Here is a 27,406-nt window from a genome sequence, read left to right as displayed (position 1 = left end):
TTCGTAGATGTAAGGTGATTGGTAAGGATAAAAAAATAAAAATTTGTAAAAGTAAGCAACTTTGATGACATGTAAACTGTTAAAAAAAACTTGGAATTTCTGAAGGCATTTTACCAGCAAGTTATTACGAAATCAAGTAATCAACAGTGACATTGCTGGGGTTACCGATGATGCATCTCATTAAGTGCTAATTTCCGTTAATGTCATGGACAAAAAGGCGAGAGAAAAAAGAGGTTATTCCCAGCTAATCTTCGAGACTGATCATGCAGAGCAAGTGAAAAACACTGTACCATAACAAAGCATTCTATTCATGTAATGACATTAAACAGGCGGAAGCCTGTCCTTCCATTGGAAAGAAGAAGGAGCTATTATCATGATCTTAGCACCTCAATTAGATTTCCCATGGTTTTTTTGTATTCTAAACAGATTCACATCGTGCACATTATTCGATACTTTCCGAGCCGCTCGGCGCGCTCTGGAGGTTCACGAGCGAGTAGTATACTCCGGCCGGACCCTTAGCCAACAAGGAAGAGTGGCTCCCCTTCTCCACCACCTTCCCTTTGTCTAGCACGGCGATCACGTCGCACCCTTGTATCGTGCTCAACCTATGCGCCACCACTATAGTGGTCCGTCCGACCATTAAACGCTCCAGGGCGCTCTGCACCACCTTCTCCGACTGGCTGTCGAGCGCGCTGGTCGCCTCGTCGAGTAACAACAGCGTCGGGTTTCGCAGTATGGCTCTCGCTATGGCGACTCTCTGCTTCTGTCCTCCGGAGAGCTGGACTCCTTTGTCCCCGCACCTTGTGTTGTATCCGTCCTTCAATGCCACGATGAAGTCGTGAGCATTGGCAGCCTGTGCAGCCTCGACGATTTCCATTTCGCTCATCTCCTGCGATATTCCATAGACAATGTTCTCTCTTATGGTGCCGGCGAATAGAGTCGGTTCCTGACTGACCAACGCCATGTGCTTCCTTAAGTCCCTGAGGTGGTATGACCTTACATCTCGTCCGTCGATTTTTACCGAGCCTCTGATCGGATCGTAGAACCTTTCGATCAAGCCGATGAGGGTCGATTTTCCAGATCCACTCTGTCCAACTAGTGCTGTCGATTTGCCCGCTTCGATGTTGAATGAGAAGTCCTTTAAGACGATGACATCCGGCCTTTCCGGGTATGCGAAATCTACCCTGCAAAACTCTATATGGCCTGTTATATTTTTTGGTTGGTATCCTTCCATGTCCTCGGGTTCGATCCTGGTCTGCCGGTCCAATATGGCGAACACGGACCCGACTGCGTCCGAGCCCTTGGCAAGGTCCGTGGTCATGCTCCCGGCGTCCGCAATCACTTTGCCGGTGCTGATCAAGACCAGGAACGTCTCGAAGAGCTCTTTCGATGTGATCTGCCCATGCGACATCAACTTGCCTCCATACCAGAAACCTAAAGTCCAGGAGCACTTCGTAACGAAGTGCGAGGCTGCCAATCCAATACCAGCATACCACGACTGCTGGATGCTCTCTCGTTCCGGGGCTTCCTGGGCTTTCTCGAGCATGTTAAGGATGCGCTCTTGTGAAGAGAAGGAAGTGATAGTTCGGTGGTTGGAGACTGCATCCGCCGCAAGCTTGCTGCTTTCGTCTTGGGCCTTGATGGCCTTTTGAGACATGTTCTTTAGTAGCATCCGTCTCATGTAGAAGCAGGCTATGGCAAGGGGTTGCGCTGCTATTACCACAAGGGCGAGTCTCCATGCGATGATCAGACCCATGGTTAAGGCAATTACTATAGCCGAGCATGTCTGCACGATAAGGGCCATACGGTCACCCACCAAAGATCTCACCTGCACAGAAGCGTCGAAGCAGCATTAGCCATCAATACGAGGGCCATCCGGCGAGATATAACTGTTAATAAGCCTTGTTTCGAGATATAGAGGACTAGAATGAGTGAAGAGCAATGAAGGAATTGTATTTACCACATTGGCATCCTTAGCGAGTCTAGCACAAACCGAACCGCTGGAGTTCTGATCTTGATCGTACCATCCAATTTCGAAAGTCAGGATTTTAGAGAGCATCTTCTCTCGGATCCTCTTAGTCAAGTACTCCCCCATGAAAGCGAAGTTGTAGTGTTGAATCACACTGACCAATAGCGAGAACACGGCCAAACCCAGAAAGCAGAATGCATAAGTCCTTATATTTGCTTTAATCTCCTCGTGATCTTTCAAGAAAAAAACCGAGACCATTGAGCCCATGGCAAAAGAATACACCGGTTGAACTGCACCGAACAATATCGCGCCGATGCACCCCAGGATGGCTTGTTTCCACTCCGGCATGTTCAAAGCTATCAATCTCCCGAAAGATGGAACTGAGATGTTTTGATTATCCGAACCAACTGCTGCTGCCATTGACCTCGCTGAGTTGGAGCGGCTCAACTTGGATAGGCTACGGCGGCTACTAGTACTATTTCCATCCGTGCTTAATACGGAAGACGTGATTTGACTCTCGGGTTTCTTAACTTGATCTGTCGGTTTCTGTTCCTCTGATTTCTGAAGATTGACCAATGAGGTGTAGAGGCCGTCTTCATTCTGGATTAGCTCTTCATGATTGCCACTCTCTGTCACTTGCCCATTCTGAATGACGGCGATATTGTCGGCATGTCGTATAGTAGATAGCCGGTGAGCAATGATGATCGTTGTGCGACCCATGGAAGCTCGATCGAGTGCTTCTTGGACGATTTTCTCTGATTCCGAGTCTAATGCGCTTGTTGCTTCATCTAGGAGGAGGATTCTAGGTGCTTTAATGATTGCTCGCGCGATGGCTATTCTCTGCTTCTGCCCTCCTGACAATTGAATGCCTCTGTCCCCTACCTGCTCAGACAAACGCAAGCTTATGTACTTTCGCATGATTTATGTAACACAATAGATGGATGGAAGATTCTTCCTGTCGAAAACTTTTAGTATGCCGTCGGTATCGGACTCGAGTGAGCAGGCACCTAGAGCATGGAAGCTATATCCAACTACAAGATCGAAAGAGGAGGGAACGGACCTGCGTATCGTACCCCTGAGGTAGCTGATCGATGAAGTTATGAGCATTAGAAGCCTTGGCAGCTTCGATCACCTCCTCCATCTCGGCATCCTCCTTGCCAAAGAGTATATTCTCCTTTATGCTAGTCGCAAAGAGTGCCGGCTCTTGGCTCACGAGTCCCATTTGCGATCTAAGCCATTTAATTTGCAGCTTACTAGTGGCAACCCCGTCGAGGAGTATTTCTCCGCTGAGCGGGTCGTAGAACCTCTGCAGGAGCGATATCACCGTGGATTTTCCCGAGCCGCTGCCAGCGACCAAAGCTAGAGTCTTTCCTGATGGGATCGCGAGAGAGAAGTCATTGAGGATGACGTTTTCAGGTCTCGATGGATATGCGAACTCGACGTGTCTGAATTCAATTTTTCCTTCCAACTTCTGTAAGGTCTCCCCCTTCATATTCTCCGAATCGATCGGGGGCTCTCTCTTCATCACCTCCGCTATACGCTCACTTGCCGCATACGCTTCGGAAAAGAACTTGAGGTTGGATAAAGCAGAACCCAGTGCCCTTAAATCGTATAAGATAGGAGCAAACAAGTCAGGATCAATTGCTCATAAAACATGACGATTTCCTGAATTTTAAACCAGGTTAGACGCAGGACTACATTTCCTGAATGCATTATCAACAAGAACGCGAGTCAAAATCGAAAGTACAAAAGAAAGCCGGACGTGCACTTACACTCCACCATAAGTAATGGCCGTGCCGACGACATAAACCGTTCCGCCTTTATAACCGTGGTACATGACCATTCTACTCCCATAATATGCCATGAAAGACCAGATGGCGAACACAATACTGTTGCTTCCGATCGCCATGCCTTTAGCCAGGCCCTGCCTCAGCCCCAACTTCACGGATCCTTCAAGAGATTTAGAAAACTCGGAAAGCGTTTTGCTCTCGCCGACAAAGGCATAAACCGTTCTGATGGAACTGACCGCCTGTTCTGCAATCGTACCAGCCTTGTTATACTCTTCCCTCATCTTTCTTGCAATAATTATTAGAGTCCTCCCATATGTCATGCCCGGGAGAATGAGAAGCACAGAAAAGGGTAACCCAACTATCGCCAATCTCCACAACAATATCAATGCCGCTAAGTAGCTCCCAATGAACACCGACACGTTCAAAAGAAAGTTAGGGACCTGCAATTTCAGCTTAGAAACACTTAGCTAGTAGATCAGGAATTGAAAATCATGAATAACGTAACAGAGAGATCGAAATACTGAATTAGGGACCTTCTCGCTTAGGACGTCCTGAATCACGAGACTATCGTTGGATACGCTGGTGACGACCTCCGACGTGCTCGTCACATGCATGTCGAAGTAGGTCACGTCTTGCCTGAGCACAGCTCTCAAGTACCTGACTCTCATTTTTGCCGCTTGCCTCTCGCCAGTCCTGGTCCAACAAAACCCTTCTGAATACAATCATCACCATCACCGTCAGTCAGAAAAAGTTTGGCAAGTCGTAACAGCATTTCCACACTAGAACATTCACAAGAGTTTCTACATGTATGAAATTAACTACCTCCAAAATGGTGGGTGCATAATAAATGTCATTGAAAGAGTGTGACAGTACTCCCATGATCTCAATTTTTCTTCAATTTCCAACTCTTGACAAGATAAAACAAAAAAGCCAAACAGGGAACAGGAGAAACAGCTTGACCCACCTAGAAAACAAGCAAACATAAATCCACAGGCGATGTACAAGAGAGCCAGCGCATTCTGCAGAAACACAATCCAGAGTTAGGGAAAGAAATTGCCATTGCCTCGTTACGAGCTCAGAGAGAGATGGTGGTGTGTACCTTGTTGATGTTGTGACGAAACGTTTCGGGATCCACAGAAGAAGCAGAGCCCAGGTCGTTCATGAGCCGACTAGTGACATAGAGCACGAGGGGCGTAGAGAAGCCATCGGCGATGGCTCCAAAGAAGCCGAGACCCATCAAGCACATGTCCACTCCATCTGCGTGCATGAATATGGAGCCCATCGACGACCACCCCTTCTTCTCCTTCGTCATCTTCTTCTTCTTCTCCTCCGCCACATCGCTCTGTCTCTTATTTCCCATTTTTGTTTTCCCAACTTTCTTTCAGGAACAACCAGCGGAAAAAATTCTCAGATGACTGCTAGACCACCAGTTGCGGATCCAAAGTGCAAGAACTAAAGGCACTAATTTATTCATCAAGAAAGAAGAATCAGGAGATTCTAGAGATATCAATCAAAATCACGAGATGATTCATGAAAATGCTAGAATCATGACAACTCTTGTAATATAATGATATTTTTATTTATTATTTTCCATTGCTGTATTGTTTCTTTACGAAGTGTAACATTTGTAATATCTATATATAATGAAAATCATCTCAACAATGGTACGTAGAGATCAAGAATCAAACTCCTTTGTTCTTTTAAGAACATCTCTCCATGAACAAACGCGTTTAATTCCTCTATCGAACTCGAAACTTTGTGAACAAGGTTAATTATACTAGTGCAAAGCGCTGCTCTAGTTTGAGCAACTCCTGCAACTCCTGCTGCTGCTAGTTTTACATCCGCTTTTCTCGGGCATCAAGAACAAATTCCAACAAGTTTCTATCAACTTACATGATTGAAGCAAGTTGCACAATGAAAATGAAGTTGACCCAAAATTTTCTTCCTGTCTTGCTGATGCCAATCATTGAGATCACGCTTGGCCGGCCTCTCCTCGCTACAAGCTACGCCATACGGTTCCTGCCATATTGGAACGTAAGGTTACGCTATATATAGTAATGTCGCGACTCTGGGGAGTTTGGGGACTGGGCTAACGCAACCCGGACAACGACCGAGAAACAGTATCGAAATAGTTTAGCGTGAGCTTTGACTCTCTTGTCGTGTCGTAGCATCTGGTGTCCTATAATTGTTGCCAAATAAATGATCCTTCTAATTGCTTTCTAGACCTCATCATATACATCATAGGAATTAGTTTTCCGAATATTCACCCGTTTGATTCATCGAAAATGATTTGTCAACCGAATATAATTTCCGGTCAAGGAAAATACTCGTGCATAATATTAGGAAAGTGAATTCCTAAATCTGAAAAGGTGAAAATACTTTTCAGAATTGCTCATCTTAAATTTTTTAATATTTTCTTTTTTTTTCTTTTCCTTCTTGCTCCTCTGCCGGTCCTCAGGCCTCCGCAATAGCCACAGGCACGGGCCGGCAAGGCTCAAGCTCGCCAGATCCCGGCGAGGCCGGCCGGCGAGCTCGACCTCGTCGCGCTCGAGGTCAGCCAAGTCGGCCATTGCCAGTGGCCTGTCAAGGTCGTGGCCGAGCCCCAGTGACCGCCGGAGGAAGAAGAAGGAAAAGAAAAAAGAAAAAAATATTTAAAAATTCGATTTTTTTTGCCTAATATAAAGTAATGAGATTGAAATCATTTTCCAAATGAGATCCAAATACTAGAAAACGTTTTCAATCAAATATCACCAAACAAAGGAAAGGTAATCATTTTCCTTAAAATTGATATCCCGAAAAGTATTTTCCTTTATCCCGAAGTGTTGCCCCCAAACAAATCGCACCCTGAAATCCCATTAGTGACAAAACGGAAAATCCGACTAAAACATGGATTTTTGCTTTCGTGGAATCCAAGGCCCCAAAAGATGCGTTACACAAGACAACAAAAGGCGACAAATATCAGGGTCTACCCTCGAGAAAACGACAGCAATTGTGAACTAGCATCGAAGAAGACACGCAGCGCTGGCAGGACCCATTTGCTGAGGTATATTTGCCAGTTTGGTATCGCGTTGTCCTTTTCCCGTTTTCTTTTCGAAGAAGCATCTAGTGATGTAGCGTATTCGACAGAGCAATGATACCGTAACATGAGATCCTAAAAACAATTTGCACGTCCTTAACATGTCACACATGTAAGGATTACTTGGAATACTTTCTGTGCTGAATGCGAGCTCGAAAACAGTGCAGCTGCCTCCATCCCCTACGGGAACCTCAATCTTTCCAAAGTATAGCGTACATAGTTTTCATTTTTTGTTTGTTCTACTCTACATCTCAACCTACTCTCGTCGCTTTGCCCGCCACTTTGGCGAATGCGAAAATCGAAACCCACATTTGAAACGGCAAAAGTACACTGGTGCCATAACACGTGTACGGCGATCACTTTGGTGCCATAACTTTTTTCGGATCACTCTCGCCAACTTTTTGAAAATCGATCACTTTAGTGCCAATGCTGACGTGGCTCACGAAATCCGATGTGGCGCCGACACGGCTCACGGAGAGGTCCAACAAGATTAAAAACCAAAAACGACGCCGTTTAGTCCGCCGACGTGTACTTTTTTTAAAAAATTATATTATATTAAAAAAAAAAAAAATGGGCGGCGGGAGCCCTCGGCTGCTGCCGCTACCCCACCACCGCCGGGAAGGGCCGGCGGTGGTGGGCGCAATGGTCGGCGAGGGCCGGATTCGGCGAGGCGAGACCTCGCCGTCGCGACCTGCCGACAGCGAGGTCCGGCCTCGCCTTTGCCGGGCGAGGCGAGACTCGCCGTCACCTGGGTCGCGACGGCGAGGCGCGGCCTCGCTCTCGGCCGGGCGAGGCTGCACCGCGCCGTCGCGGGACGGGAGGCGGGATACTGCTCGCCGCCGCTGGGTCGCGACGACGAGGTCTCGCCTCGGCCAAAGCCGAGGCCGCGCCTCGCCTGTCGCGACCCAGCGACCGCGAGGTCTCGCCGCCCAAAGAAAGGCGAGGCCGTGACCTCACCGGATCCGGCCCTCGCTAGGCTCGGCGAGGGTCGCCGGATCCGCCCTCCCCGGGCTCTGCGAGGGTCGCTTGCCCCCGGCCAGTGGCCGGCGACCCTCGCCAACCACCGCGCCCACCACCACCGGCCCTTCCCTGGCGGTGGTGGGTTAGAGGCAGCCGGCGAGGGCTCCTCGCCGCCGCTGCAACTTTTTTTTTTTTAAATTAAAATATTCGAAAAAAACCCACGTAATTTCCATCATGTACAAGTCAAACCATTTTTTTTTAATATAAATGCCAGGTCAGCTTTTTGGTCAGAATTTTGGCCGGAGTCACTAAAGTGATCGATTTTCCTCCGACTTGGCACCAAAGTGATCCGAAAAAAAGTTATGGCACCAAAGTGATCGCCGTACACAAGTTATGGCACTTCTAGTGTATTTTTGCCTATTTGAAACTATACGTTCTCATCCCTAGCTCCTCTGAGAAAGTGAGGAATCAAACTCCTCACCTCACAATTTTCAAGTAGGTAGTGTGGCCACTAGGACAAATCCAGTGCTTCCATTTTTCTTTGTTTTTCCCCTTCAGTTGAGAGAGAGAGAGAGGGGTAGTTTGACTTATTTGGGGGTTAACAAAATTGAAAGGATGGCATTACTTGTTGCTCCTTGGAGAATATTCCCCATGGCCGTTCCCAATGACTTTCCTCAGTTAAACGATAAGGTGTGAAAATATATATTAAATTGAGGAAGAAGAAGTCCAGCTTAGGCTTGTGAGGACGGTTTCTCGTCAATCAAAGACGTTCGAAAACGATAAGTTGTGAAATAACAGAAAGTGAAGATGCTCCATACTTTGACGGCTAAGCCAGCTTCAACGGCGTAATGTCGAGACGCATATGTAAGTTGTGTTAGAAAAAAGGCCTACATCGGAGAATTGATGTAGTGTGGAGTAATTAATATATTCTAATTGGCCTATCACTCATTCACTTAATCTTTTGAATAAAGGTGGATTCAACTAAATGTATTAACAGGCTCAAATTCGGGTTCTCTCTCCAGTTAAAAATATCGAACTTCTGCTACACGCTTTCAAAAGATGGTATCAAACCGATGGTAGGTTGGTAGGCCCCCAATTTGTTCTGGTGTTTGGTGAAAATCTCAAGGAACGAATTTTGTGATCAATGCGGTTTTCGGGCGGTGGACATTGTGGTGTAGCAATGCAATCTATGGTTCGGTATGGGGAAGGAGATCATGGATGGAGGTAGTGGAGATTTAAGTTGAGATATATTGATACAAAAGAATACCCGAATTAAGTGGTAGAAAACGTAATACCAAGCTAACACGTGAGAGGCAGATTGTTGAGTTTTATTAGAGAAAATCTCAAATCGGAGAATTGGTACGGTGTGGAGTAGTTAATATATCATAGTTGGCCAATTACTCATTGGTTTAAGCTTTTGAATAAAGGTGGGTCTAACTGGATATGTTGATGGGTCAAACTTGGGTTTTCTTTCGGCGATCTTCCCAAGTAAACATATCGAACTTCTGTTGTGCGCTTCCCTGAATGGTGTCATAGTCGACGGTAGATTAGTGGGCCCCCATTCTGTTCTGGTGTTTTGTGAATATCTCAAGGAAAGTATTAATTTTACCTTTTTCTCTATTTTGTTTTTTTGGTTTAAACTTAGAGCGAAAAAAAAAAAAAGGCATTTGCTCACCTAAAAGTCATGTAAATGGCACATGCCAACTAAAAAAGTTAATGAATGGCGATGGCTATGGAGAGGTTAGAATGTATAATGTATACATATCTAGAGTTTAATGTAGAGTAATTGATTGTATATGAAAAGTTTAGAGAAACCATTTGCAGAAAACAATACTAACAAAGCTTGCTCTGACAAAATTGAACTTTCATCATCTTATCAGCAAAGAATGATTTCATTGATCTGTACCCTAAGAAGTGGAGTTCTGGAAACTCTACATGAAGGTTTCATTTGCAGCAGCTCAAATTATACAAACTTCAATTTATTCCCATTTCAACTGGGATCATCTTCAAACCAGCAGAGATCGGCATTCCTAGAAATCCGATGATTATGCTCAGAAGCCACTGAGAGAAGGTGAGCGGCGATGTGTTTGCGTACGTGCCCAGGAACTCGATGATAATGACTTGGAAGATTGCAGTGCAGCTCAAAACAGCCACAAACACATAATTATCTAGTATTCCTTTGAAAACATCTATTTCTTCCATGTCCCTCGAGCTTATTTCATTGAAGATCTGCGAAACAGAACCGGACAGCTTTTCTCGTGAGCTAGATATCTTTTTTACTTACATGAAGATGAGGATATTTCTTATTGAAGAAAACCTATACTTCGTTGAAAAGTATGAAGCCAAGAAAGAAGCAACTCACCTGACAGAAAACAAATGAGTTGAATATGAGTGTGTTTAGAATAAGATCTGCATCTGGGCCATCGAGACCAAACATAGCTTTTCCTTTTGCTTGGAGATTCCAGATAACCAGAAACTGATATAGAGATTGTCCTAAAATGTTCCTCCACATGACATTGGTTATGAAATTCCCCTTTCTACCAACTGGTGGACGTTTCATTAGTTCATTGTTAGGCGGCTCCGTCGCAAGCGCAAGCGCACCTAATGTGTCCATAATCATGTTCACCCAGAGAAGCTGAACAGCAGTGAGTGGAGCACTCCCTGAACAATAACAAGATGACGACCATCAAGAGGTAGCGAGAAAAAAGAAGCATAATTTCTTTATTTATGGAAAAGTACATCGGCGTTCTCACCCATCAAGCAAGCTGAAGAGAAGTTGACAACTAGAGCAACCACATTAACTGTCAATTGGAACTGCACAAACTTTTGAATGTTGATATATACAGAACGCCCCCATTTAGCAACCGTCGCTATAGTGGAAAAATTGTCATCCAGGATTATAACGTCAGCACTCTCTTTAGCTACCTGAAATCAGAAAATGGTAATACAGATCCAATCAGATGTCATTCCGATTATTATACCAGAATGAAGATGCCACCTACTATCCACGAATATATAGATACCGAAACCCTGTAACAATACAAAAGGAGAAAACAAAAGTTATTCGTTGTTAACATCTATGTATACCATTCATTTCCCACCCTTCTGACAGAGACTAATTCTTAGAAACTTAAAGCCCTTTGCTTTTTTGAACTTCACCAGATATTTTCTGCACGAAACCATGTTATAAGCCTGTACATCTTTGGAATATGTGGGTCCAAGGATTTCGTGAACCACTATGCTGTGTGGATGTATGATTGTGCATAAGACATAATTGTTGCCTTAAAGTAGTGAAAATCAACGAACCTCAGTTCCTGCTATGCCCATTGCAAGTCCAATATCTGCCTCATGCAGAGCTGGGGCATCATTTGTTCCATCACCAGTTACCGCTACCACTTCTTCAAATGTGGTCCGCAAATGCTTTACTAGAGTATGCTTGTCTAGCGGTGAAGATCGAGCCATCACCTAGAGGAAAAAGAAAAGTCAACGGTGCATTATATATGATACTGCAACTACTTTGCGAATTAGATAAGGATATGTACTTGGATCTTAGGTATTAATTCGAGCAATTCCTCCTGACTTTTCTCTCGAAAATCTGGACCTTCTATTGCTATACCACCCTCAGTAAGTATGCCACATTCCCTTGCAATTGCCTTGGCAGTGTTAATGTTGTCTCCGGTGACCATTCTCACTGTGATACCAGCGGAGCGACAGATTGCAACAGATTCTTTTACACCCGGGCGAACAGGATCTTTAATACCAACAATTCCAATGCAAGTATACCCTGAAGTTGGAATTGGATCTTCACCTAAGAACCCTTTATCCAATTCCATAAAGGCAAGGCACAAAGTACGTAGCGCTTCACTGGCAAATTGGTTAATTGTAACATTGAGATGGTTAATTGATGCTTCATCAAGAGGAACAACTTCGCCATTCATATTAAGGAATTTATCACAAGCAGCCAATACGATTTCTGAGGCACCTTTCGTATGTGCTCGTAGACCTCCCTCAGGGAGCTGGAGCACCACTCCCATTCTTTTCTTGGTGGAGTTGAATGGCTCAACCTTGATGAGCCTCGTGGCTTGTCGCTCCGCTAGGAAGTCTCCACCCAAAGATAAGCCAAACTCCAACAATGCGGTCTCAGTGGGACTTCCGAGTAACTCAAGCTTACCTTCTTTGTTCACTACTACTTCTCCTCCTGTATTATTGAATATGGATTGCAACAAAAGCTTCACGACACTGTCTGGAATCTCAGAGCACAGGCTAGATGCTTTATTTGGCTTAGTTACCTCCTTCACAGTTGTGCATATGCACGACTTCACAACCGTCATGTGGTTAGTGGTGAGCGTACCAGTTTTATCACTGCAAATACTCGTGGCAGAACCCATGGTCTCGCAAGCAGCCAAGTGGCGAACGAGCGCTTTGTCATTCATCATCTTCTTCATGGCAAAAGCCAGGCTCAATGTCACGGCCAATGGCAATCCCTCAGGAACGGCAACCACTACGATTGTCACGGCAATAGCAAAATATTCTAGCATTTCTAATGCATCATCCCCAGACCACCACAGATAAGTCCCTTCCTGCCACTTTCGACTCAACAATCCTTGCATCAAGACAGCAAAAGTCACCACGGCAAAGAAGAGGCCGATTTTCCCAATAATTGTTGCGACTCCATTCAGCTTAACTTGTAATGGAGTTTCATCGTCTCCTCCTTCAGTGAGAGTCTCCATTAGCTTACCCCACTGCGTTCTCATCCCGGTGGTCGTCACTAGCATCTTGCAGGAGCCATCTCTAATCTTTGTTCCAGAAAGCATAAAGGGATTTTCCGCACTCACCATAACAGGCTCGCTTTCGCCGGTCAAACTCGATTCATCGATCGACACAGAAAACCCGGAAACAAAAAGCCCATCGGTCGGAACTTGATCTCCTATGGAGAGGTGCACAATGTCACCAGCGAGAAGATCATAAATAGACATTTTCTGCCTGTAACCATTCCTAGTGACTTGGATAGTTATTTTCTTTTTCTCATTGTCCAAATCCCTAAACTGCAAAGACTGACGATAATCACTCGTGGCGGTGACGAAAACAACCAATAAGATGCTTGCCACAATTCCCAGTCCATCATGCGCCCCATGTGGCCACCCCTCCATTGCAAGACCAACTATCAAGGATACAAAAGCACAGGCTCCTAATATCATTAGAGTCATGTCTTGTAGAGCTTCCCATACAAAAACCCAGAAACTCTTAGGTTCACTCTCAGCAAACATGTTGATTCCGAAAATTTCTTGTCTTCGGTTGAGCAACTCGCTATCGGTTGTAAGTCCATCGGTGGTCGAAGTTGAGAGCTTTTCAACAATACCATCTACTCCGCCGTGGAATTTCAACTTCTTTATATCATGACCCTCCACTATTGATCCTAGCTCATCGGCACAAATCTGAAAGCCGGCGGCCTTGACTTCCCTGGGGACAACGTAGTCGCTAGGCGATACACCTGTGGATGAATCATGCACCATCATTGTAGTGTTACATTGTTCACAAAAATAAAGACACCAGCAGATTGAATTCTTATTCACCTTGTATGAATTGAATTGCGGCCTTTGAGACTAACACTGCGATCCTCAGTTTCTCCTGCAAAATTCAATTTGTGGAAAGGAAAAGTGAGCTTCGGGACTTGCCAGAATTCCTAGATACAACTGCCATCATGTTAAACAAGTACCATACAAGAAAACGAAGCTAGATCTAGAAGTGGGATCTATCCTCTGTAGTCCCTCATAAAAGTTCCTGAATGATACATTGCACTACGGATGGTTATGGTTTCTTGAACCAAGCTTTGAGAGCTATTACAACGCCCAATTGAGAGTTGCCGAAAACGAAGCTCTCTTTCTTATGTGAAGTTAACTTCTTATTGGGGAATAATTATTGTCAATAGCGGTATCGGTGATTAAAAACTAGCCGTCGTGGTATTATCAAATAAACAGATGCTGCTTCATTTTAATTGTGACAAAGAACAATGGCATGCCATGTCCAAACAATAAGTTGACTAATAGACGTCTATAACCATAAGACTTTAACCAATAGCCTACTTTTGAATAGACCGAAGGCATTCACACCATAGGGTACGTAAAAGCTGGCTCGGATCAGGATACCGCATGATCGCTATATCAAAAAATATAAGAGCAAATGGAAAGAAAGAAAAGGGTAGCAATTCCGGCGACCTGATTGGTGCGACGCATCGCGGCAGCCTCGTAACGCTTGGACAGATTCGCGGTGAATCGGAACCGGCGCTTCGGGTTCTTCACCACGCCGCACAGTTTCCGCCATCTCTCCAACACCTCCTCCGACGAATGCTTCGGCTTCACCTCGAAGTTCTCGTTCAAATAGCTCTCCATCTTCCCTCCTCTTACTCTTCTCTCTTCATCTATATATCAGTATAGAGGACCTTTTCAGATTCTAAGAGCCTAACAAATGTATGAACGGGCAATTGCTGGGGAAGTTCAGGGGCACTATGTTTGAAGGAACCATTGATGGAATCTGAACTGGCAGTGGAAGAGGGTGAATTTGAGGAGGCGAGAAAAACGGAGGAAGATGAGAAATTATGTGGAAAGAATGAGAGAGAGAGATGAGAAATTGTCTCTGGCAGATCCGAAAATGTGTGGATGAGTTGTATGCAAACTGGTGGTGTTCTGTTCTTCCCTCCCCTGATATGTAGGCAAAAAGAGTTGACCCTTGGAGAGTCAAAAACTTCTCTTGGGGTGCTTCATGCTATAAAAGAAATGATGGTTCTTTTTCTTTTCTTTTTTTTGCTTGGAAAATGTAAGTTTGCATGATTACATAATATTTATTGTGACAATATAGTCCATGGTTTATTCATCTGCCAGCCATCCAAGGTTTTTGGATTTCATTCTTATTTAACCGTTTTTCCTCGCTTTTACATGCTAATTCCCTTTGTATACATAGATTGTACTTGCACGAATAAATAAATTATCAAACACAATGAGAATATGCACTTTAAAATGATTACCGTGAAGATACACTAAGGGTGCGACTGATAACCATTCTGTTTTAGAAATCAATTTCTGACCCAAAAAATAGATTTTTTTATTTCTATTTCATGGACAAGCTTCTAAGCCAAACTATACATTTGATAATAACGCAAAATTTCTGTTCCTGAAATAGAAATTTGTTTGATAACGACACAAAAATTTCTCTTTCCCGAGCGGCCGGCGGCGGAGGATGGCTGGTGTCGGGCGGTGGCAGAGGATGGCAGACGGCAGAGGACCCAGGAGGCCGTCGGCAATGGACGGCAGCGGGAGGTGGCCGGCGTCGAGCGGTGGCGGAGGACAGTAGACGGCGGACAACGGCTAGTCGCGAGGGTGAGTGATGATAAGTGTTTTTATTTCTCATTTTTGTTTCAAAAATAGAAAAGTAGAAAATTGTACTTCTAATTTTTATTCCAAGCCTATCTCTAGAGTAGAAATTTGTTCCAGAATTAGAAAAATTAAAATTCGTTGCCAAATGAATTTCTGTTCCAAATCTGTTCATGGAAACAAAAAGATAGAAAAACAGAGAAACATAATGGTTATCATGCGTGTCCTAAGGCTCCGCAAACGGTTTAAACCAAAAGTTTTGTTCATCGGTACTCCGCAGGATTTGGGCCAAACGCTTTGCCCATTTGTTTTTCCAGAAGGTTCAAACCAAAATCAAAGACACACTGAACCAAGATTTGGTCCAATCCAATCACAAGATCTCCCAAAATCCCTTTTTTTTGTCTCGTCATCGAAGGTGAGTCCACACTGTCAACTTCTCTAAGTCCGATGAGCAGGAAGAAAAAATAGTGGAAGAAGAAAAACACCCATGAAGGGGAACCCCTACTTCTCTAGGATTGTGTTCTCTGTGCTCATTTTCATTGTGGTTGCCATCACCCTATCAACTCCCAGATCCTAACTCGAATCAACCCCTCGTCTCACCAGACTACTCAACCAGAGCGAGAACACCGCCTTCAAGAAATATCCATCTGAAATTGAATATGTAATGCTCAACAGATGATATCGAATTTGATGGGGTCTTGAAGACGCCATTGAACTTATTTCTGAGTGTGCTTAATGCTCAACGAATGAAATGGCTAAAAGAGAGGAAGAGTGAAGCGGAGACCTAACTTTGAGGACACTTTGAACTTTTTCGTAGAGAGAAATTCAACTTCGACGGAGTCCGGGGAAGAGGGAGATCAAGATGGCGATATGGGATTTTGGAGCGAGAGAGGATGCAAGAGAGTGTAGTGGTAGTGGTAGTGAGAGCAAGGAGCGAGGAGTTTTGTGATCTAGGAGAAAATGGATTTGGGATATGGAAGAGTTTGAATAAGAGAAGTGTTAGATTTCTCTCCGCGAGAAATTGTGAGATATCACTTTGTGGGTTTACTAAAGGGTATAATATAGAGCAAGTGAGCGATTATAAATTTGCAATTTTCCATATTTGTAGTGGATTCATTCGCTCCACATGGAAAAGGAACCAACGCTCCGACTGGATCACATAAATCTTTGACGTTTTTTTATCAATTTGCTGTTGATTTCTATAGTAATTTCGTTATCTCGTTTTTGATATTTAATTACATGATCTGTTAGCTGCACCACGTTCTAACGTAAACAGGTACATAAAAAATCTCCTTACTCTAGAAGAGAAGTTTCCCCATAATTGACAAACCCAATGTATAATCAAAATTAATGGTGCCACCGAAAACCAAAATCAGAAGCACTTATTACATGTTTTTTTTAGATAAACCAACCTAGGTCCGCTGGATACACAAAATCATCAGGAAAAAGACATAATAAGCACTATAATTTTTGTACGGCGCTCACTTGAATGCCATAATCCTTTTTTTTTTTCAATTATTTGAGTGCCATAATTTACGTATGGTGTTCACTTGATGTCATGTCTTTTTTTCTAATCATTTGAGAGTCATATAATTTTTCAATCGATCAATTGAGTGCCATAGCTTTTTAAAAACGTTCACCATAAGTATCATGTTACGTCGGATTTCTAACACTAGAGTGAACGTTTTTAAGAAGTCGTGACACTCAAGTAATCAATTGAAATTCATATCCCCCAAGTGAACGTACTTAAAAAAGCTATGGCATTCAAATGGTCAAAAAAATTATGGCCCTCAAGTGAACGCCACACGAAAGTCATGACACTTGTGGTGTCCGATCGCGATTTTCTTGTACTCATACGGTATTAAAATAAACTAATTTGAGGTTGCTCGAGACTTATTCTACCATTTGACGGTTGAAGCATGAATGATCTTGGATTATAGACATTTATAACCAACGCACGCTGGTTAATGATCAACCTTAAACAGCACTAAAGATGTACAAGCGAAGCATGAGTATATACTCAGTTCATCCTCAAGTCATTCCTTTACCATGGGAGTTGGAATAATAGAAGGCTCCTCTTATTTTCACAGCCCAAATAGCCGGCGACACGGCCTTACTAAACCGGATTTACTAGTTTAACCTCTTTTAAGCTTGAACAGTAAAATTTTCACCAATCTCTCTCTTTGAGTTTTTATGGTATAACGATACAAATGGTCCGTGAACTTTGACTCGATGTGCAGTGCGGTCCCTGAACTTTTAATTTGCTCAATATAGTCCATGGACTTTTAGCGCATGTTCAATTTAGTCCATGAATTACGTGAAATTGTTCAACACCGTCCTTCCATCAATTCAAATTTAGGAACGGCATATAGTTCGGGGACTGAATTGAACCCGTACGAAAAGTATAGGGGGCCACATCGAACAAATTAAAAGTTGGGCGGCGACACTGCGCACCGGGCTAAAGTCCACGGACCACGCTGCATATCGGGCCGAAACCTCGTATCATTTTCCCCCGTATCTCATCACGCGAGGGGAAAACGAAACCGGTTTCCCGTCAAGGTCAATGCGTTTTCTTCCCATCCGGAGCAAGAACCGGCCCGCGAATCTCCCAAGAAGCAGCAGCAGCAGGAGACTTGGTGCCCCGTTTCTCGGAATCTCGTGAGTCGCACGGATCAAGTAAAGGCGACAAAAAAAGTGGGGGGCGGCTAATCTCATCCACGGCATCACATTGATCGCTCTAATCCCATGATTCTTGATTAATGGTTAAGGAAGGTCGTCAGTTTTTTTTCTTCTTTTGAAAGGGGGGCAGACACCTCGCAAAGATTCCCTCCCCCCCGAACGAGGAGATAGCCGCACCCAGCACGGCAAGAGTACATACATACACGACAGCCCCTTCCCCCACTTGCCCAAAAGGAATAAAAGCAAGGCACCACCCCCCACCACCACCTTTGCAACGTTAAGAAGTAAAAAACAACGACCCCCCCCCAAAAAGAAATTTTTTTTTAAAATATATTTAAAAGGGAAAAAGAAAAGGGGCAAAAGTGGTGGGCGTGGGGGGGGGGGGGGGGGGGAAGGGCAGAAGTGTCATTGCGCGGCGGCGATACGTTCCACTAACGAACAAAGCGGAAAGAAAAAGATTGAAGGAATAGTTTGGTAAAGCGGGGGGCATATGCTGTGCGGGCAGAGGAGTCGGTGCGGATCGACCTGGCATCAGAAAAAAGCGGAGAAAAAAAACGGGCGGAGGAGGTGCGCTTAGCCGCACCGGGCTTTTTTTCCGGCGAAATTACGCCCGTGCCCTTTTACCCGCCCCTCCCCCCCCCCGGGGGTCGTAATTTCGGGAACCGCTTTCTGCTATTTGCGATGGTGTTAAATCCCACAGCTTTGATTGCTGCAATTATGACCGCCTTCATGATGATGGCGCGTCCCTGTCCAATCATGACCGCCTCCGCCAATCAAAAACTGGAGGTGTCTCGGAGCGTGTTCACTCGGGGCTAAAAAAGCCCCGTTCGACCCGATCCGTTTCTCTTTTATTTGCGGTTCGAATTTTTTTTTTTTTTAAGGAAAGCTAAGAGATAACGACGTAAACGGTCCGTGAACTCTGACTCAATGTGTATATAACTTACCCCCTCAACTTTTAATTCGTTCAATACGGTTTCTGAACTTTACCCAAATGTGCAATGTGATCCGTGAACTTTTCATTCGTTTGGTGTGGTCCTTAGACTTTTTTAGTATTCATTTTCCATTTAGACTATATGGAACATGTTCTATATAAAGTTCCAAAAGTCAGGACATATTAAATAAATTCAAAATTTAGGGATCACATTATACATTTGGGTAAAGCTCATGGTCCACATTAAATAAATTTAAAGTTTAGGGATCACATTGCACATTGGGCCAAAGTTTATGGATTATTTGAGTCATTTTCCTTAAAACTAAAATTAAAAAAAGTAACAAGAAGAAAATACAAATGGATATTCATGCTATACTTAGGAAGTGAGGAATATCAGAGAGAACAAAATTTTCGGTCTAGATTTTAAAATTTCGTGAGGGAGATGACAAAGGATTTTAATTTTTAAACACTCTTACACGATTCCCTTTATTAATGGCGAATCATTTGAAAAATATAAAATCCATTTGGAATTTTTATCTCGATAGTCGATACCAAATTCTCTAAAGTACTTATACGTTATGAGATAGTAATGTCGTGAAATTATAGTTGTTTTTTTTTTATTTCAATCGAATTTTTCATTAATATTCCATTTCTAAAGCCTATCCTAACACATTTCATGATTACACTTTCGTCACGAGATAATTGAATATCATGTATCACATTCTTTATTTAATGTATACCGAATGAAATTAAATGGAATTAACAAGCATCAAATCAATACATTAAAAGATGTCTACAAAATTTACATCCGCTAACTTTTCCATATATATATATATATTATACATATGAGTATGTCTACAGCCTCTGCAAAAATTTTAGTAGCATAGGAGGACAATTGATATTAGGATGAAAGGTGATTAAACTTTATAATATATATACTTTTAATTTTAATTTCCATAACTAACAATTAATTAGGATTTTTCCCGACAAAAATTTTAATAATATGCTCGTTAATGTTCTGATCTACGGAAACTATTGAACTAGCTCTTACGCTCGTGCTATGCGCGTGCACAATTTTAAAAGTTATGTTATCTACAATTAACCCCCGGCTCATGTTAAGATACTTTTTTCGACATTTTAAATAGCCATTTTAGTTCTTTTTTCGACCCCCAAAAGAAAAACTCCGGGAGTTCTTTGATCCCTTTTGTTCTACAAATATAGGTAATCTATACTTTTACTAAGGCTAGGTCTCTAGAGTGAACAAACGTACAAATTCGTCCATATTTTGTGGGTTCAATTTCTTCCTTTCGAGCGATGTGATTTATTAATAGAATAGGATGTCATTAACAAATTGGGGGCACCATCCCATAACACAGGAAGTTGCTTCTTGAAATGCCGTCGTTTGGTTCAAATCTTAAACTATTTTCATTAAATTTTACCAACGACTTAGTCCAAGATATTTTGAATGCCTAACACAATCTAAACTTGAATTTAACCTATACGTCAAATCTTTCCTTTCACGGAATTTTTAATTCATCTTCCAAAATGAAAAGTTAACCTTCTCCTTGATATATTCTATTATTAATTTCAATTTCGACATGTTTCCGTAGGCTCTTCTGCTAACAAATAAAAAGAAAGTTAGCATATTTTTTCTTAAGTTTTAATTTATCATCGAAATAATACGTACCATTTCCTAGGTTGTAATTGCCCTTATTAGCTTCTAGCACAATACGAACCAATTAAATCCCGTTACGATGGACACGTAAAAGTGCATGTGCGCGTACGTTGTACGCCTGTCGCTAAAATAATTACGTTACCCACTCCGTGGTCACGATCATCAGTCCAAATCAATTTTTTTCCTCTCTTCTTCTTTTTTTTTTATATAAAAAGAAGAGAGCACCGCCACGTGTCATACCGACATTTAGCACAGCCGAGAAAACCAATCCGTCCCATGACTCATGTGTAAGGGGGAATAAACGTCGAAATAGGGATATTAAAAAAAAAGCCTGATTTCAAAAAAAATAAAAATGATCAATTTTGTATTGAATGACAATTCTGACCCGAATTATTTTCGCTAATTTTTATTTAAATCTCAAATTTGATCCGAAAAATTTAAGAATTATAAATTACGGGAACCAGATTTGGAACTAATAAAAGTTCATGATTTTTATTAGTTCGGGTTAGAATTATCGCATGTACTAAAGTTAACGGTCGATTTTTTTTTGGAATTAGCTCTATAAAAAACATGGGGGAGGGGGGGGGGGGGGGGAATGAAATAAAGAAAAAAGAGGGAAAGGGAAAAATGCGGTGCGGGCGATGATGACGTCATCCGGGGGAGCATCCAGATCTCGCAGCCAAAAGAAGCTTCTTCTTCTCTTCACCCACACACACACACACACCCTCTCCTCCTCCTCCTCCTCTTCGTCTTCTTCACCGTTTCTCTCTCTAGTTGCAGAGAATTCGCAGAGACTAGAGAGAGATGAATTTGGTGAGAGAAAGCAACTCACGCGAGCAGCAGCAGCAGCAGCGGAATTCACCATGAGAGCTCCCGGCTGGAGCTTCCTCCGGGCTCCGGCGGTCCTGGTCTCCCTCCTCCTCCTCCACGCCGGCGGCACTGCAGCATCCGGCGGCCCGACCGTGCTCCACAGGAGGATCCTCCACCAGCCGCTCTTCCCGGCGGGCTCCGCCCCGCCCCCGGCCGCCGAGTCGCTCCCCCCGCCGCCGCCCTCCCCTCCCCCGCCGTCCCCCGCGTTCCCGGACCCCGACCAGCCGTTCTTCCCCGAGGTGCCGGCCGGGGCGACCCAGAACCCGGGCGGCGGCCAGCCGCCGCCGGCGCTCAGCAATGCGACCACGCCGTTCCCGACCGCGACGCAGCCGACGAAGCCGACGAAGACGGTGGCGATCGCCATCTCCGTCGGGATCGTCACCTTGGGAATGCTGTCCGCCCTCGGGTTCTTCCTGTACCGGCACAGGGCCAAGCATCCGCAGGAGACGCAAAAGCTCGTCGGTGGGAACAGTTCCGAGAGAGGCGTCGACGATTCTCGAGCTCCGCCGTCCAATTTCCTCTACATTGGGACCGTTGAGCCGTCGGCGACGAGATCCACCGGCGACTGCAGCGGAGAAATCTCGTCGCCTTACCGGAAGTTGGATTCGGTGAACAGATCAGAGAACCCTCGGTATCGGCCGAGTCCTGAGTTGCAGCCCCTGCCGCCGTTGGCGAAGCCTCCGGCGGAGAAGTCGCCGGCGATCTCGTCGGACGATGAGGAGAGTCACGATACTGCGTTTTACACTCCTCAATGCTCCTCCGTAAGCAACGAGGAGAGCTACCACACGCCAATTTCTCGTCCGGGCAGTAAGAGCGCCGGCGACAGGAAAGGTTTTGGAGTCTTCGGGAGAAGCGACGGCAATGGCTCCGGCGCTTCCGTTCCGCATTCGAAGAGAACGTCTCCAAAATCACGAATTTCCGCTTCTTCCCCGGAAATGAAACATGTCATCATACCATCCATAAAGCAGGTCTCGCCGCCGCCTGTGGTGGCGCCGTCGCAGAAGAGCGGAAGGACGATCGCCAGGCCTAAATTCTCATGTCCACCTCCGCCTCCGAACATGGCACTTCTCCAATCAATAAGCAGCTCACCGCAGGGAGCAAACAGAGTTACGGCTGCACCGCCTCCTCCGCCGCCGCCGCCTCCTCCTCCGCCGCCGCCGCCCCCGCCGCCTCCTAGACTGCCCTTGCCACCGGGGGCCTTTGCGACTCCGAGGAAAGAGAGAAGACTAGGAGCTAACGTTTCGTCTCCTCAACAGCATACCCCAGAATCAACCGGATCAAAATCTTGGAATCCGGCTTCCAGAGTAATTTCAAGTAATGGGAAGAGCGAGGCTGCCGGAGAGAGTAGCAGAAGCCACGGTTCTTCCGAGAGGCAAAACGGGGACGACAAAGATGAAGCGAGGCCGAAATTGAAGCCTCTGCACTGGGACAAAGTCAGGGCAACTTCTGACAGAGCCACGGTGTGGGACCAGCTCAAGTCGAGTTCTTTCCAGTTAAGTCTTGTTTCTTGAAATAAATGTTGATGCTGCTGAAGTCTAGTAAAACCAATTCTGATCACCATGGAAAAATTTCTCTGATTTGTAGATTGAATGAGGATATGATGGAGACCCTTTTCGGTTGCCACTCGACAAATTCAGCTCCTAAGGAGCCGGCGAGGAGATCGGTGCTGCCCCCTCCGGAACAGGAGAACAGGGTATTGGATCCAAAGAAGTCACAGAATATAGCCATCCTGTTGAGAGCACTGAACGTGACGAGGGATGAAGTCTCCGAAGCTCTTTTAGATGGTATGCCCCCATGTCCTTTCAATTTTCTTCAAAACATGGAAAGAGAATAGTCGGAAATTACGATATCCGAACTTAGCTTAAAAAGAAGGAAGTGGGTAGCTTATGGAAATTCAAACTTTGATGACGATACGATTATGCTCTTGGGGTGTCGAGAGCCTTTTTTTTTTCCCCTTCGTGGAACCTAATCGTCACTAATCCCAAGGAATAATGGATTTGAGTTCATATGGAAAGTTCTTGAAGTTGCAATCCCGGCCAAATTCAATGAAGCCTGTAGTGTGCCAAGATAGAACAAGCTTTTTAGTTGAAGCCGTAAGTCTTACAACAGTCGAAACCAGAAGATCATTGCATTGTCGTATGTGTTCTGAAGAATCATCATATATTATTGGGAACAAGGAGGGGCAGAGGGGGAAGTTAAAGAAATATAACATAGTTGTAGAGGGTCAAAATCTTCAGATGCAGTAAACAAATGCGGGTTCTTACCTGCATGACTTCATGGCTTCAATTTCACGATTTCAAGTTGTAATCGAGTTTGCAGCATGAGAGAGAGAGAGAGAGAGAGATGTTATGAATAAGGTTATAATAGAGTACTTTTTTTCAAGAGTTAAGTGGAAGTTGATTTCGATTGATCTCTTATTTTGCATGCTTTATTACATTGCTAGTGTAATTACATTATGTGCCATATGTAAATGGATTTGTAGGTAATCCAGAAGGTTTGGGTGCTGAACTTCTGGAGACACTTGTGAAAATGGCTCCGACAAAGGAGGAGGAGATAAAGCTTCGAGATTATAACGGTGACATCTCTAAACTAGGGACTGCAGAACGGTTTCTTAAGGCTATCCTTGACATTCCATTTGCCTTCAAAAGAGTTGAAGCCATGTTATATAGAGCCAATTTTGAGGCTGAGGTGAACTACCTGAGGAAGGCTTTCCAAACGCTAGAGGTACTATTCTCAAGTTATCCACACCAACATCATGCAATCCCTCATAGTTTTTATTAGATGTGATAAATTCTTTGGTTGCAATGTCTCTGACCTACTCATTGGATGTTATTACATGGCAGGCAGCTAGTGAAGAGCTAAAGAACAGCCGATTATTCCTCAAACTCCTTGAAGCTGTGCTTAGGACAGGAAACCGAATGAACGTAGGCACAAACCGTGGAGATGCAAAATCTTTCAAACTTGATACACTCCTAAAACTCGTAGACATAAAGGCAACAGATGGAAAAACGACGCTTCTTCACTTCGTGGTTCAGGAAATCATAAGGTCTGAGGGAGAAGGTACAACTTCTGTTGACGACAATCTTCAGAACAAGGTGCAACCTAAGATGAAGGACGAGGACTTCAAGAAGCAAGGATTGCAGGTTGTGGCTAACCTGAGCAAGGACCTTGGAAACGTGAAAAAGGCAGCAGGGATGGACTCTGATGTCTTGAGTAGTTATGTCACAAAACTTGAAAGTGGGCTCGACAAAGTCAGACATGTGCTGCAATACCAGAGGCCAGATATGCAGAGGAACTTTTTCGATTCAATGAAGATGTTCCTTAGAGAGGCAGAGGAGGAAATCACTAGAGTCAAGGATGATGAGAAGAAGGCTTTGTTTCTCGTGAGAGAGGTTACTGAATATTTTCATGGTGATGCTGCAAAGGAGGAAGCTCACCCATTAAGAATTTTTCTGATCGTGAGAGATTTTCTCTCGGTTTTGGATCATGTGTGCAAGGATGTCGGTAGGATGCAGGATCGGACGGTGGTGGGGACTGCGAGGTCCTTCCGGATTTCTTCCACTGCTTCACTCCCTGTTCTAAACAGGTATAACGTGAGAGGAAATAGCAGCTCGGACGAGGAAAGCTTGTCTCCATAGAATACACAAATACGAAGCCGAATATTACCCGGCATGCAGTTAATCAGCATAACCACTGTTTTGCCAATTCAAAAGGCATCACGATGATGAAGCTTAATAATACTCAGCATGTGAGATAATCTTTACCCGCAGTTTCGGCAATTGAAATGGCATCAGTGACAAGAATGTTATAGTTGTAGCATTTCGGAGAACCAAAGGCAGAACAGGCATTTCTCACGTGATGGGTATCCCAAACCCGGAGCGAAAGGACGTCGCAGCTTCTTTATGATCGGAGTCGTCGTGTCTTGTAGAACAGGAACAAAGTCAATAGGTCAATGAGGGGATCGACATCAAACTACCTCTTTTTTGCCAGGAAGCCGGTGCACGTGCGGCTGTAACCTGGAGAGTAAAAGGTGAAAAGCAAAGAGAGAGAAATCATTTTTGTATACTTTGATGAGTTTGACGTATCTTCAATAGCACAGGCAGTGTTTTCTTCGCTCAGATTGACAGACAATCCCATACAGACAGAATTCAAAGGCACGGCATGTCTTGCTGTCGCTTTTGCAATCTCGAATACGATTAGCATTTGTTTTTGAGGATCCTAAATAAGAATACAGATAATTCTTTTGATGCATTCTCGGATCGCATTCTCGTGTCTCAAAACTAACATCCCAGATATGCGTTTGATATCGAATCGGAGATCGGGTGCTTTCTTTTTCGGGAAAACTAGAATTCATTGTCGAAGTACAATAGCACCACCAGGGGACATTTCCCCCCCTTCCGAATTAGCAACCGCCGTATCGGGTCCCAAGACTAGCGCGCCACCGTAGGCGTTGTCGCCTTTACCGGGCTCGTGATTTCTGGCTGCAGAACCCTTCCCTGGACCAGATTGAGGCCACATAACCATGCCGTCGGGTTTCACGTTTTGGAACCAAGTTAACGCTGCCCTCTGCGATGCCTCTGTCCCGCTGTGTCGCCGTTGCACGTCCATGCCGCCGGTCTGCCATTTTAAGAGTCTCACTGCTCATCTTGCTCATTTGCTGTTTGTTGTTGTGTGCTCATCGCGCACTGCTTTGTTTTTTCTTTTAAAGCTATAGCCATTTACAGAGTTCAATTTTATTTGGGCCTAGATAGAACTGTCAACTGTTCGGATCGCGTTTTCATGATACCTTATTGAAACCGAAACATAAAGGATTTGCGCTCGTTCTGGCCCGAACCAAAAACCCAGTTCGGGTCGGGTGGGGTCGGTTTTTTCTTTTGGCAAAGTACGTTTTCAAATGATGTCCAAACAGAAGAGTCTTGAATTGGCATAAAATGCCTTGATCACTCAAAAATAAGTTGTGGAGTACACTACCATGTAGCTCATTTCTCCATGCTAAAATAACACAGACCTGACATGCATAAATACACTTCAACATTGAAAGCAAAGTGACTGCTAGTAGTGTTGTAGCTACTGACTGTCGCAGACGAGCTTGAGCCACGCTGGCTTCGGGCGAGCTCCTCCCTTGCTAGTGGTAGATCGCCAACCGTCACCGTGACCAGCCGAAGAAGAAGAAAAAAGAAAAATAAAAAGAAAAATAATTAGAAATTCGATTTTTTTAACAAAAGAAAAGAAAAAATATATGAAAAGAAAAAGAAAAACAGAAATGAAAAATAAAAACAAAAAAACATTAAAAGGAGTGTTTGGAGGAGAACGTGCTTGAAAAAAAAAAAGAACATTTTCCGTCCATGGAAAAAACACGTTCAAAAGTGGAAAAAAATTATTTCATCTTTTTGAAAATAGAAAATCATTTTATTATTTTCTTTCTTTTTTCCTTTTCTGTTTTTGTTCTTTTCCTTTCCTTTTCTTTTTTTTTTTTTTTTTTTCCTCCGCCAGCCATAGCCGGGAAGTGAGGTCGTCGGCCTCAGAGGCGAGGCCGCTCGGGCGCCGGGCGAGGCCGGCCTCGCTCGGCCGCCGCGCGGCCCGGCTCGCGCTGACACGGCGAGGCTCGACCTCGCCTCGCACCGGCGAGGCCGGGCCTCGCCTAACGCCGGGCGAGGCCGGCGAGGTCGAGCTCGCCGGCGGCGGCGGCGAGGCCGAGCTCGCCGGATCCGGGCGAGGCTCGACCTCGCTCGCAACCGCGAGGCCGGCCGCCCGACACTGCGGCGAGGGCGACCTCGCCTGCCCGGGCGAGGCGGCCCTCGGCCGACGCGGGCGAGGGCGGCCTCGCCCGAGGCCGGCGACTCCGCGACCTGGCCGCCAGGCAAAAAAAAAAAAAAAAGAAAAGGAAAGGAAGAAAAATAAAAAAATAAAAAAAAAGAAAAGAAAATGAAAATGTTTTCCTTGACTAGTTTATTTTCTTGCAGCGTGTGCTGGGGCAAACCAAACGCCGGAAAATAGGGAATCATTTTCCCTCTTTTTCTTTCACCTAGAAAAAAAAAATGAAAATGTTTTCCTTGACAAGTTTATTTTTCGTGAAACAAACAGAGCCA

The 27,406-nt window shown here is 44.5% G+C and overlaps 3 protein-coding genes across 3 annotated transcripts; 1 reads left to right on the top strand and 2 right to left on the bottom strand.

Annotated features, from left to right (window-relative positions):
- Nucleotides 1-347: 347 nt before the first annotated feature.
- On the bottom strand, nt 348-5,206 carry LOC115676846 (ABC transporter B family member 15-like). The gene is made up of 7 exons (XM_030599853.2): nt 4,859-5,206; nt 4,724-4,778; nt 4,293-4,471; nt 3,742-4,199; nt 3,030-3,570; nt 1,961-2,851; nt 348-1,828 (listed from the first exon to the last, which is right to left on the bottom strand). The coding sequence occupies exons 1-7, from the start codon at nt 5,117-5,119 to the stop codon at nt 443-445; spliced, it is 3,771 nt and encodes a 1,256-aa protein (XP_030455713.2). The 5' UTR covers nt 5,120-5,206; the 3' UTR covers nt 348-442.
- Nucleotides 5,207-9,668: 4,462 nt separating this feature from the next.
- LOC115676849 (calcium-transporting ATPase 2, plasma membrane-type) lies at nt 9,669-14,484 on the bottom strand. The gene is made up of 7 exons (XM_030599856.2): nt 14,011-14,484; nt 13,369-13,423; nt 11,338-13,286; nt 11,102-11,260; nt 10,549-10,720; nt 10,158-10,456; nt 9,669-10,024 (listed from the first exon to the last, which is right to left on the bottom strand). Exons 1-7 carry the CDS (start codon nt 14,182-14,184, stop codon nt 9,770-9,772), a joined length of 3,063 nt encoding a protein of 1,020 aa, XP_030455716.2. The 5' UTR covers nt 14,185-14,484; the 3' UTR covers nt 9,669-9,769.
- A 6,606-nt stretch (nt 14,485-21,090) lies between these two features.
- On the top strand, nt 21,091-25,568 carry LOC115666166 (formin-like protein 6). Its single transcript, XM_030587944.2, has 4 exons — nt 21,091-22,809; nt 22,902-23,101; nt 23,800-24,041; nt 24,161-25,568. Exons 1-4 carry the CDS (start codon nt 21,092-21,094, stop codon nt 24,953-24,955), a joined length of 2,955 nt encoding a protein of 984 aa, XP_030443804.2. The 5' UTR covers nt 21,091; the 3' UTR covers nt 24,956-25,568.
- Nucleotides 25,569-27,406: the final 1,838 nt, after the last annotated feature.

This window comes from Syzygium oleosum, unplaced genomic scaffold, assembly GCF_021117445.2.
Source record: "Syzygium oleosum isolate NSW1041296 unplaced genomic scaffold, Sole_v2.1 Sole_v2.35, whole genome shotgun sequence".
Taxonomy (NCBI): domain Eukaryota; kingdom Viridiplantae; phylum Streptophyta; class Magnoliopsida; order Myrtales; family Myrtaceae; genus Syzygium; species Syzygium oleosum.
This window is presented reverse-complemented; position numbering and strand designations above follow the sequence as displayed.

Coding starts and splice junctions, on each gene's coding strand:
- LOC115676846 (XM_030599853.2), bottom strand. CDS start 5,119: ATGGGAAATAAGAGACAGAGCGATGTGGCGGAGGAGAAGAAGAAGAAG. Junction 3,571..3,741: donor GCCATTACTTATGGTGGAGT/GTAAGTGCACGT, acceptor ATACGATTTAAG/GGCACTGGGTTCTGCTTTAT. Junction 1,829..1,960: donor TCGCTAAGGATGCCAATGTG/GTAAATACAATT, acceptor GCTTCTGTGCAG/GTGAGATCTTTGGTGGGTGA.
- LOC115676849 (XM_030599856.2), bottom strand. CDS start 14,184: ATGGAGAGCTATTTGAACGAGAACTTCGAGGTGAAGCCGAAGCATTCG. Junction 10,457..10,548: donor CTCTTCAGCTTGCTTGATGG/GTGAGAACGCCG, acceptor GTTATTGTTCAG/GGAGTGCTCCACTCACTGCT. Junction 10,025..10,157: donor ACTCATTTGTTTTCTGTCAG/GTGAGTTGCTTC, acceptor TCTGTTTCGCAG/ATCTTCAATGAAATAAGCTC.
- LOC115666166 (XM_030587944.2), top strand. CDS start 21,092: ATGACGTCATCCGGGGGAGCATCCAGATCTCGCAGCCAAAAGAAGCTT. Junction 22,810..22,901: donor CTCAAGTCGAGTTCTTTCCA/GTTAAGTCTTGT, acceptor TCTGATTTGTAG/ATTGAATGAGGATATGATGG. Junction 23,102..23,799: donor CTCCGAAGCTCTTTTAGATG/GTATGCCCCCAT, acceptor ATGGATTTGTAG/GTAATCCAGAAGGTTTGGGT.